At 46.4% G+C, this 12758-nt stretch overlaps 1 protein-coding gene across 1 annotated transcript in view; it reads right to left on the reverse strand.

The window, feature by feature from the left end:
• pa2g4a (proliferation-associated 2G4, a) overlaps positions 1–12758 on the reverse strand; it is a 38143-nt gene that overhangs the window by 13928 nt on the left and 11457 nt on the right. Inside the window, exon 6 of the mRNA XM_078201305.1 lies at positions 12695–12758. Coding sequence (XP_078057431.1) covers positions 12695–12758 — 64 coding nt within the window. The remainder of the gene's footprint in view (positions 1–12694) is intronic.

A 12758-nucleotide genomic window follows, 5' to 3' on the forward strand; every position in this document is an offset into this window, starting at 1 on the left:
GGGGGACTAGCTAGGGTAAATGCATGGGATTATGGGGATCAGCCTGGGTGGGATTGTGGTCGGTGCAGACTCGATGGGCCAAATGGCCTTCTTCTGCACTGTAGGATTCTATGCTACATCTGTATCCTTCCTCAAATAAGGGGACCAAAACTGTACTCAGTACTTCACGCATAGTCTTGCCAATGCCTTGCATATTTGCAGGAACACTTCCTCACTCTTATACTCCATTCTTTTAGCTATAAACACCAAGGTTCCACTTGCTTTCCTCATTACCTGCTGTACCTGAATACCAGTTCCCTGCAACTCGCCAGATCTCTCTGTACCAAAGCACCCCAAAATCTCTCCATTTAGATAGCAAGTTGCCTTTCCATTTTCCTGACCAAAATGGATAATCTCACACTTATCCATGTTAAACTCCATCTACCATATTTTGGGCCACTCACCTAACCTACGTACATCCATTTGTACATTTATTTTCCCATTGCAACTTACTATCCCAACTATTTTAGTGTCATCTGCAAATTTGGCTATATTACCTTCTATCCCTGTATCCAAGTCATTAATATAGATTGTAAATACTTGATACCCAAGAACCGAGCCTTACTAGTTACATCTTCCAACCAGAAAGAGACCCATTTATCCTAACTCGCCGCCTTCTGTCAGTTAGCCGGTCTTCTATCAAGCTAATAAATTACCCCCAACCCAAAGTGATCTTATCTTGCGCATTAACCTTTTGTGCAGCACCTTATCAAACACCTTCCTGAAGTCCAGATATACTACATCTACCGGATCCCCATTATCCACTTGGCTCGTTACATCTTCGAAAAACTCTAGCAAATTAGTCAAACACGATTAGTCATAAAACCGCACTGACTCTGAAGGATTGCGTTTTGACTTTCCAAATGTCCTGTTATTAGTTAATGGATTCTATCAATTTCCCAACAGATGTGGTCTGTAGTTTCCTACTTTCTGCCTCCCTCCCTTTTTGACCAAGAGTGTTAAATTAGCATTTTTCTAATCCACTGGAATCTTTCCTGCATCGAGTGAATTTGGGACTAATATAACCAATGGATTCACCATCTCCACTGCCACTTCCTTTAATAACCTAAATCCTAGGGTATCAGGCCCTGGGGATCTGTCTGCCTTCGATCTCCAAGTTTGTTGACTACCATTTCCCGATTGATGATGATTGTTCCAAATTCCTCCTTTTCTATTTCTTCTGCATTACCCGTTACTATTGGGATGGTACTAGTGTCCTCCACCGTGAAAACTGAGACTTGGTATTGATTTAGCATCGCCACCATTTCAGTGTTTCCCACTATGAACACCCTGGTCTCATCCTCCAAGGGACCAACATTCACTTTAGCTACTCTCTTCCTTTTTTCTTATGCTCATTAGAAGCTTTTGCTAGCCTTTTTGATATTTTGTGCTGGTTTTCTTTCATAAATTTACCTTTGCTCTTATTACTTTTTTAGTAACCCGTTGCTGATCTTTAAAAAAGTTTCCCAACCTCCCACTGGCCTTTGCAATATGATACGCCTTAGTTTATCTTTATGTTTTTAACTTCCTTGCTTAGCCATGGATGATTCGCCCCCCCCCCTTACAATCATAGAAAAACTACAACACAAACAGGCCCTTCGGCCCACAAGTTGCGCCGAACATGTCCTTACCTACTAGGCTTACCTATAACCCTCTATCTTACTAACTTCCATGAACTTATCCAAAAGTCCCTCAAAAGACCCTATCGAATCCGCCCCCACCACCACTACCGGCAGCCGATTCCACACACCCACCACCCTGAGTGAAAAACTTACCCCCAACATCTCTGTACCTACTCCCCAGCACCCTAAACCTGTGACCTCTTGTGGCAACCATTTCAGCCCTGGGTAAAAGCCTCTGAGAATCCACTCTATCAATACCTCTCAACATCTTATACACCTCTATCAGGTCACCTCTTATCCTTCGCTTCTCCAAGGAGAAAAGACCTAGCTCTCTCAACCTATCCTCATAAGGCATGCCACCTAATCCAGGCAACATCCTTGTGAATCTCTTCTGCACCCTTTCTATGGCTTCCACATCCTTTCTATAATGAGGCAACCAGAACTAGGCACAGTACTCCAGGTGGGGTCTGACCAGGCTCCTATACAACTGCAGCATTATCTCCCGATTTCTAAACTCAATTCCTCTGTTGATGAAGGCCAGTATTCCATACGCCTTCTTAACCACAGCCTCTACCTGCGACGCTGCTTTGAGCGTCCTATGAACTCGGACCCCAAGATCCTTCTGATCTTCCACACTGCCAAGCGTCGTCTTACCCATAATATATTCTTTCATCCTATTCGACCTGCCAAAATGAACCACCACACACTTATTTGGGTTGAAGTCCATCTGCCACTTCTCCACCCAGTCTTGCACCTTATCCATGTCTCGTTGCAACTGCTGACATCCCTCTACACTATCCACAACACCACCAACCTTCGTGTCGTCAGCAAACTTACCAACCCATCCTTCCACTTCCTCATCCAGGTCATTTATAAAAATCACAAAGAACAAGGGTCCCAGAACAGATCCCTGGGGCACTCTACTGGTGACCGATCTCCATGCTGAAAAAGACCCATCTACAACCATTCTGCCTTCTGTGGGCAAGCCAGTTCTGAATCCACAAGGCAATGTCCCCTTGTATCCCATGCCCCTCCACTTTCTCAATAAGCCTTGCATGGGGCACCTTATCAAACGTCTTGCTGAAATCCATATAAACGACATCTACCGCTCTTCCCTCGTCTATGTGTCTAGTTATATCTTCAAAAAATTCAATTGGGCTCGTAAGGCATGATCTGCCTTGGACAAAGCCGTGCTGGCTATTTCTGATCATACTATTCCTCTCCAGATGTTCATAAATCCTGCCTCTCAGGATCTTCTCCATCAACTTACCAACCACTGAGGTTAGACTCACTGGTCTATAATTTCCCGGACTGTCTCTTCTCCCTTTCTTGAACAACGGAACCACATCCACAATCCTCCGGAACCTCTCCCGTCTCCATTGATGACGCAAAGATCATCGCCAGAGGCTCAGCAATCTCTTCCCTTGCCTCCCACAGTAACCTGGGGTACATCCCATCCGGTCCCAGCGATTTATCTAACTTGATGCTTTTCAAAAACTCCAACACATCCTCTTTCCTAATGTCCACATGCTCAATCTTCTCAGTCCATTGCAAGTCTGCACTGCAACTACCAAGATCCTTTTCCGCTGTGAATACTGAAGTATTCATCGAGTACCTCTGCTATTTCTACCGGTTCTATACACTTTCCCACCGTCACATTTGATAGGTCCTACTCCTTCACATCTTATCTTCTTGCTCTTAACATACTTGTAGAATGTTTTGGGGTTTTCCTTTATCCTGTCTGCCAAGGCCTTCTCATGACCCCTCCTGGCTCTTCTAATTTCCCTCTTAAGTTCTTAAGGTGCTTAATGAGTATTTTGCCTCGGTTTTCACAGAGAAGGACCTGGGTGGATGTACTAAAGAACAAAGAACAATACAGCACAGGAACAGGCCCTTCGGCCCTCCAAGCCCGCGCCGCTCCCCGGTCCAGGATTGAATCCTGAATCCAGGATCCCCGCCCAATTTTCCAGCCTATCTACATACCAATATCCTATCCCCGAGCTGTCCCTCACAGCTACGATGCTTTGTTCATTACAACCTATTAACTCACCCCCACCCCCCTATTCCAGACCATGTGATCCCCAGGGAGAGGCGAAAACCCAGAGTGAAAAACCCCAGGGCCAATATGGGGAAAAAAAAAAAATCTGGGAAATTCCTCTCCGACCCCGAGGCGATCGAAACGAGTCCAGGAGATCACAATGGCCCTGATCGGAAAATGCTTCCCAACCCTAGTCATTTCCACTTCCATGAACACCATATGAATTCCCTGCCCCCGAGACAGGTTCCCAACTATCCGCAGTCTCGCTCTGTACTGGCACCAGCAAGATGATCATAGAATGAAGCCTTGAAACGAGAAACAAGGAACAATTAGCCCGCGCCGCTCCCTGGTCCAAACTAGACCACTCTTTTGTATCCCTCCATTCCCACTCCGGTCATATAGCTGTCTAGATAAGTCTTAAACGTTCCCAGTGTGTCCGCCTCCACCACCTTGCCCGGCAACACATTCCAGGCCCCCACGACCCTCTGTGTGAAATACGTCCTTCTGATATCTGTGTTAAACCTCCCCCCCTTCAAAGAACAAAGAACAGTACAGCACAGGAAACAGGCCTTCGGCCCTCCAAGCCTGTGCCGCTCCTTGGTCCAACTAGACCAATCGTTTGTATCCCTCCATTCCCAGGCTGCTCATGTGACTATCCAGGTAAGTCTTAAACGATGTCAGCGTGCCTGCCTCCACCACCCTACTTGGCAGCGCATTCCAGGCCCCCACCACCCTCTGTGTAAAAAACGTCCCTCTGATGTCTGAGTTATACTTCGCCCCTCTCAGCTTGAGCCCGTGACCCCTCGTGATCGTCACCTCCGACCTGGGAAAAAGCTTCCCACTGTTCACCCTATCTATACCCTTCATAATCTTGTATACCTCTATTAGATCTCCCCTCATTCTCCGTCTTTCCAAGGAGAACAACCCCAGTCTACCCAATCTCTCCTCATAGCTAAGACCCTCCATACCAGGCAACATCCTGGTAAACCTTCTCTGCACTCTCTCCAATGCCTCCACGTCCTTCTGGTAGTGCGGCGACCAGAACTGGACGCAGTACTCCAAATGCGGCCTAACCAGCGTTCTATACAGCTGCATCATCAGACTCCAGCTTTTATACTCTATACCCCGTCCTATAAAGGCAAGCATACCATATGCCTTCTTCACCACCTTCTCCACCTGTGTTGCCACCTTCAAGGATTTGTGAACTTGCACACCTAGGTCCCTCTGTGTTTCTATACTCCTGATGACTCTGCCATTTATTGCATAACTCCTCCCTACATTATTTCTTCCAAAATGCATCACTTCGCATTTATCCGGATTAAATTCCATCTGCCACCTCTCCGCCCAATTTTCCACCCTATCTATATCCTGCTGTATTGCCCGACAATGCTCTTCGCTATCCGCAATTCCAGCCATCTTTGTGTCATCCGCAAACTTGCTGATTACACCAGTTACACCTTCTTCCAAATCATTTATATATATCACAAATAGCAGAGGTCCCAGTACAGAGCCCTGCGGAACACCACTGGTCACAGACCTCCAGCCGGAAAAAGACCCTTCGACCACTACCCTCTGTCTCCTATGGCCAAGCCAGTTCTCCACCCATCGAGCCACTTCTCCTTGTATCCCATGAGCCTTAACCTTCTTAACCAACCTGCCATGTGGGACTTTGTCAAATGCCTTACTGAAATCCATATAGACGACATCCACGGCCCTTCCTTCATCAACCGTTTTTGTCACTTCCTCAAAAAACTCCACCAAATTTGTAAGGCACGACCTCCCTCTTACAAAAACCATGCTGTCTGTCACTAATGAGATTGTTCCGTTCTAAATGCACATACATCCTGTCTCTAAGAATCCTCTCCAACAACTTCCCTACCACGGACGTCAAGCTCACCGGCCTATAATTTCCTGGGTTATCCCTGCTACCCTTCTTAAACAACGGGACCACATTCGCTATCCTCCAATCCTCAGGGACCTCACCCGTGTCCAAAGAAGCGACAAAGATTTCCGTCAGAGGCCCAGCAATTTCCTCTCTCGTCTCCCTGAGCAGTCGAGGATAGATGCCATCAGGCCCTGGGGCTTTGTCAGTTTTAATGTTCCCTAAAAAACCTAACACTTCCTCTCTCGTAATGGAGATTTTCTCTAACGGGTCAACACCTCCCTCCGAGACACTCCCGGTTAACACGCCCCTCTCCTTCGTGAATACCGATGCAAAGTATTCATTTAGGATCTCCCCTATTCCCTTGGGTTCTAAGCATAATTCCCCTCCTTTGTCCCCGAGAGGTCCGATTTTCTCCCTGACAACTCTTTTGTTCCTAACGTATGAATAGAATGCCTTAGGATTCTCCTTAATCCTGCCTGCCAAGAACATCTCGTGCCCTCTTTTTGCCCTTCTAACTCCCCGTTTGAGTTCTTTCCTACTCTCTCTGTATTCCTCCAGAGCTCCATCTGTTTTCAGTTGCCTGGACTTAACGTACGCCTCCCTTTTCATTTTAATCAGATCCTCAATTTCCCTGGTTATCCACGGCTCTCGAATCTTACCTTTCCTATCTTTACTTTTTACAGGCACATGCCTATCCTGCAGCCTTATCAATAGTTCCTTAAAAGACTCCCACATGCCAGACGCGGACTTACCCTCGAACATCCTCTCCCAATCAACATCCACCAATTCCTGCCTAATCCGGCTATAGTCAGCCTTCCCCCAATTTAGCACCCTGCCCGTAGGACAGCACTCATCCTTGTCCATTACTATCCTAAAGTTAACAGAGTTGTGGTCACTATTTGCCACATGTTCTGCGGGCTTGCGGTGGACTGAAAAGATTCGAGTATGTGGACTTTAAGAGGTTGTGCTGGAATCTTTGAATGGCATCAAGATAGATAAGTCGCTGGGTCCGGATGGGATGTACCCCAGGTTACTGTGGGAGGAGAGGGAAGAGATTGCAGAGCCTCTGGCGATGAGCTTTGCGTCGTCGATGGAGATGGGAGAGGTGCCGGAGGATTGCGGATGTGGTTCCTATTTTCAATAAGGGGAATAGGGATAGCCCAGGAAATTACCGACCAGTGAGTCTAACCTCAGTAAGCTGATGGAGAAGATCCTGAAGGACAGGATATATGAGCATTTAGAGAGGTTTAGTATGCTCAAGAATACTCAGCATGGCTTTGTCAAAGGCAGATTGTGCCTCACGAGCCTGGTGGAGTTCTTTGAAAATGTGACTAAACACATTGACGAAGGGAAAGCGGTAGATGTGGTTTATATGGATTTTAGCAAGGCGTTCGATAAGGTCCCCCATGCAAGGCTTCTAGAAAAAGAGAGAGGGCATGGAATCCAGAACTGGCTTGCCCAAAGGAGGCAGAGAGCGTGTATAGATGGGCCTTTTTCTAAATGGAGGTCGGTCACCAGTGGTGTGCCCCAGGGATCTGTTCTAGGACCCTTGCTGTTTGTCATTTTCATAAATGACCTGGATGAGGAAGCGGAGGGATGGGTTGGTAAGTTTGCCGACGACACGAAGGTTGGTGGGGTTGTGGATAGTCTGGAGGGATGTCAGAAGTTACAGAGGGACATAGATAGGATGCAAGACTGGGCGGAGAAGTGGCAAATGGACTTCAACCCAGATAAATGCATCGTGGTCCATTTTGGCAGGTCAAATGGGATGAAGGAGTACAATATAAAGGGAAAGACTCTTAGTACTGTCGAGGATCAGAAGGATCTTGGGGTCCGGGTCCATAGGACTCTAAAATCGGCCCCGCAGGTGGAGGAGCTGGTTAAGAAGGCGTATGGCGTGCTGGCCTTTATCAATCGAGGGATTGAGTTTAGGAGTCCGGGGATAACGATGCAGCTATAAAAGACCCTCGTCAGACCCCACTTGGAGTATTGTGCTCAGTTCTAGTCACCTCATTACAGGAAGGATGTGGAAAAGGTTGAAAGGGTGCAGAGGAGATTGACAAGGATGTTGCCTGGATTGAGTGGCATGCCTTATGAGGATAAGCTGAGGGAGCTCAGTCTTTTCTCCTTGGAGAGACGTAGGATGAGAGGAGACCCGATAGAGGTATAAAAGATGTTGAGAGGCATAGATCGGGTGGACTCTGAGGCTTTTTCCCAGGGTGGAAATGGCTGCTACGAGAGGACACAGGTTTAAGGTGCTGGGGGGTAGGTATAGGGGAAATGTTAGGGGGAAGTTTTTCACACAGGGTGGTGGGCAAGTGGAATCGGCTGCCGTCAGTGGTGGTGGAGGCAAACTCAATAGGGTCTTTTAAGAGACTCCTGGATGAGTACATGGGACTTAATAGGATGGAGGGTTATAGGTAGGCCTAAAAGGTAGGGATATGTTCGGCACAACTTGTGGGGCTGAAGGGCCTGTTTTGTGCTGTAGTTTTTCTATGTTTCTATGTTCCTTCCTACTAGTCGTATACTCTTCTAGATTTCCAACATTACCTAGCTCCCTGAACCTTTTGTAGGCTTTTATTTTCTTCCTGACTAAATTAGTTACAGCTTTCGTGCACCATGGTTCCTGTAACCTACCATAACTCCCGTCTCATTGGAACGTTGCGGGGAAGACCTCCAGACAAATTTTCCTTGAAAATTTGCCACATTTCTTCTGTACATTTCCCCGAGAAAACCTTCCAATTTATGCTTCTAATTTCCTGCCTAATAGCCTCATAATTACCCTTACTCCAAATAAACACTTTCCTAGCTTGACTGATCCCATCTCTCTCCAATGCTAATGTAAAGGAGATAAGAGTTATGGTCACTATCTCCAAAATGCTCTCCCACTGAGAGATCTGACACCTGCCCAGGTTCATTCCCTAATACCAAATCAAGTACAGCCTCTCCTCTTGTAGACTTATCCACATACTGTGTCAGGAAGCCCTCCTGAACACACCTAACAAACTCCTCCCCATCTAAACCCCTTAACCCTCGGGATATTCCAATCTATATTTGGGAAATTAAAATCTCCCATCACGACCACTCTGTTATTATCACATCTCTCCAGGATCTGCTTCCCAATCTGCTCCTCCACATCTCTGCTACTATTGGGCGGCCTATAGAAAACACCCAGTAAAGTTACTGACCCCTTCCTGTTGCGAACCTCCACCCACAGAGATTCCGTAGACAATCCCTCTGTGACGTCCATCTTTTCTACAGCCGTGACACTATCCCTGATCAACAGTGCCACTCCCCCATCTCTTTTGCCTCCTTCCCTGTCCCCCCGAAACTTGAAGTATCCAGTCCTGTCCCTGAGATAACCAAGTCTTTGTAATGGCCACATCACACTTCCAAGTAGTGATCCACGCTCTAAGCTCATCCATTTTGTTCACTACACTCCTTGCATCAAAATAAACACATCTCAACCCTTCAGTCTGAGCGCTCCCCTTCTCCGCCACCTGCGTATCCTCCCTCAGTCTATAAGCCCCTTTTTATTTTTAAGCTAACCTCCTCTCTCCCAGTCACCTCATTTTGATTCCCACCCCCCAACCATTCTAGTTTAAACACTCCCCAGTAGCCTCAGCAAACCTTCCCGCCAGGATATTGGTCCCCCTGGGATTTAAGTGAAACCCGTCCTTTTTGTACAGGTCGCACCTGCCCCTAAAGAGGTCCCAATGATCCAGGAACCCGAATCCCTGACCTCTGCTCCAATCCCTCAGCCACGCATTTATCCTCCACCTTATTCCGTTCCTTCCCTCACTGTCTCGTGGCACAGGCAGCAATCCTGAGATTACTACCTTTGCGTTCCTTCTTAACTCCCTTCCCAACTCCCTATATTCTCCTTTCATAACCCCTTCCCACCTATGTCAGTGGTACCAGTATGCACCACGACCTCTGGCTCCTCTCCCTCCCACTTCAGGATTTCTTGGATACGGTCAGAAACATCCCTGATCCCGGCACCAGGGAGGCAAACCACCATCCGTGTTTCTCGACTTCCTCCACAGAAACGCCTGTCTGACCCCCTCACTGTAGAGTCCCCTATCACCACTGCCTTCCTCCTCCTTTCCTTACCCTTCTGTGCTACAATCGTTCTTCCCCTCCGGAATATATTTTAGTTGGGAGGAATTGAATGTCTCCTCAAAAAGCTGCCACTGCTCATCAACTGTCCTACATTTTAGCTTCCCTGCCCAGTCCATTAGGGCCAAGTCTGTTCTCATACCTACGTAATTACCTTTGTTTAACTCCAGAATGCGAGTGTGGGACTCCAGATTCTCTCCTCCCTCAAACCGTATTTTGAATTCTATCATACAATGTCACACGATCCTTAACTAGAGGTCATTAATTAATCCCTACTCATTACACAATACCAAATTAAGAATAGCCTGTTCTCTGGTTGGTTCCACAACATATTGCTGCAAGAAACATTCTCTAATAGATTCAATTAATTCTCCCTCAAGGTTATCCTTGCCAATTTGATTAATCCAGTCTACATGCATATTAAAAATCACCGATGATTATTGCCGTACCTTTCTTACAAGCCCCCAATATTTCCTGGTATATACTGGGCCCCATTGCAGAACTACTGTTTGGGGGCCTAATAAATTACTCCCACCAGGGACTTTCCTATTTCTTCCCAGACTGATTCCACATCTTGATCTCCAGTGCTCGTATCATTTCTCACTACAGCACCGATCCCTTCCTTCACTAGCAAAGCGACACCACCTCGTTTTCCTTTGTCTATCCTTCCTAAATACTGAATACCCTTGGATCTAGGCCTGGTCTCCTGTAACCATGTCTCAGTAATTGCCACCAAATCAGACCCCTTTGTTTCTATTTGCACTGTTAACTCATAATTTTGTTCCAAATGCATCATGTATTCAGATACAAAGCCTTCAGGTTTGTTCAATCAATTTTCCCTATTCTTGTATAATTCCTTGTTGCAAAATGATGCTCACATGTTGTCCTTCCTTTTATGGAACAGCTCCCTTCTTCCTTAATACCAACGCCAATGTCTCAGGAATTCAAACCCATTTCTCCCATACCAATCTTTGAGCCATGGATTTACCTCTTTAATCCTATTGCCATGGCTCAGGTAGTAATCGGGAGATAGTTTTTTGGTTCTGCTTTTTAATTTAGCCCCTGGCTGCTCATATTTCCTAAGCAGAATCTTTATCCTACCCATGTCATTGGTACCTACATGGGCCACGACAACTGGATCTTTCTCCTCCCACTCCAAGTTCCTCTGCAGCCCAGATGAGATATCCCGAACCCTGGCACCAGGTAGATAACACAACCTACAGTACTCTCAATCCTGGTCACAAAGAAGTGTCAATGTCTCCAACTATACTGTCCCCAATTATGACAACATTTCTCTTCTTTGCCCCCCATTTGAATCGCTCCCTGTTCCACGGTGCTGTGGTCAGTTTGCTCATCCTCCTTGCAGTCCCTGTTCTCATCCACAGAGAGCAAGGATTTCAAACCTGCTGGACAAAGGCTGAGGCGCTTGCAACCCCACCTCCTGGATCCCTCTACCTGCCTCATTCACAGTCCACACCCTCGTCCCTGACCACTGGCTGAATTAAAAGGTAGTTAATCGAAGGGGTATGACTGCCTCCTGAAGCACAGCGTCCAGGTACCTCTCCCCTCCCTGATGTGTCAGTGTCTGGAACTCTGGCTCAGCATTGATGAGCTGGAGTCCAAGTTCCTCGAGCAACCATCACTTACTACAGATGTGTTCACTTGGAACCACAATGGGGTCCACCAGCTCCCACATCACGCAGGTACAACACATCACCTGGCCCTCCATCCCCATTTTATTTAATTAGTTTTTAATTTTTAAAAATATTTTCAACTGGGTTTTTGGCTTCTTGATCCATAAAATGGTTCTCCTGATCACCTTTAATCTGAAAGCAACTTAGAATGCGTAATTCAAGTTAGAAGTTACTAACCAACCAATGAAATTGCATTTTTCTTGTGACATCACTCAGGATCAAATTTTCAAAGTCGCCCGCTGCCCCAGTACAGAGTGTCCCGTCACCAGAGCTGGGGCTAGGAGGCAGATCCCAAATCCACCCCATTCAGAACAGGGGATTGAACCCTGTGCTGTTAGCACCAACATGTATGTCATAGTCTGGAGCTATGGATAGTGATGGTAGAGGCTCCAAGTTCTTTCCATCACACGGCTGACCAGGAATCTCCCACTTTTACTGCCTGCCATATGCAAATCCTTCCAATTTATGCCAATGTGATACTCAATCTGTTTGGCTGTGCTATGAACACACCTTCCGTGGCCATCAAATCCTGGAGTGGGACTTGAACCTGCAGCTTTTGGCCCCAAGGCAGGTATGCTACCCACTGTGCCACAAGATATCCTGTTAATGGTACATTATTTCAAACATCTCTGGTTATTCGGTTTTAATACCTACATTTAGAAAAAGGTGACAAATGCACCAATCCTTCTCCCAAATTGAGAGCAGACTACAGCTTAATTGAAAAACACATCCTTGCAAGCGAATACCAATAATGATTACTCAGGCCGAAAGTCCCTCCATCCACAAGCCATGTATAGACAACACAGGCAACAGAAGATCATCTGCTGGAGCAAGCTGAACAGGAGGATCTTCCTGCATTGTGTCCATACTACATAACTGTCAGCAGTTCTTTTTGGCTCCTCCATCAAACGTGGCTGCCAGTAATTGTTTTCCTTCAGGCTGAGTATATGCAGTATACTGGAAAACAAATTCACTGCACGTTCTCTGCACCTTGTCAATTGGGGAGGGGGGTGACCTATCAGGACTTTTCCAAACCCACCCCGAATGTGGCCCAGGACAGAGCCTCCCAATTCCCCCCAATGGCCTAACTTGAATTCATCATGTAGTTAATGAAAAGAGCAATCCCCTCCCGACTAGCCAACAATGGACATGTTTCAGGTTCTTTGAATGTAATATCCCTTGCACTGAAGGGCTGCTCCAGTTTACAAAACGCTTAAAATAGTTGGAAAAATTTTTGTTTTTGCAAGTTGGAAGAAGCACATGTATTCTCTCAACAAATCAGTATCAGTCATCTCACCTTCTATTGGAGTGCAATTAAAGGACTGAGCAATCTTATTCCAAGCTTCTGTCACTTGAGTGTT

The sequence above is a fragment of the Mustelus asterias genome, chromosome X (assembly GCF_964213995.1).
Source record: "Mustelus asterias chromosome X, sMusAst1.hap1.1, whole genome shotgun sequence".
NCBI classification, from domain to species: Eukaryota; Metazoa; Chordata; class Chondrichthyes; order Carcharhiniformes; family Triakidae; genus Mustelus; species Mustelus asterias.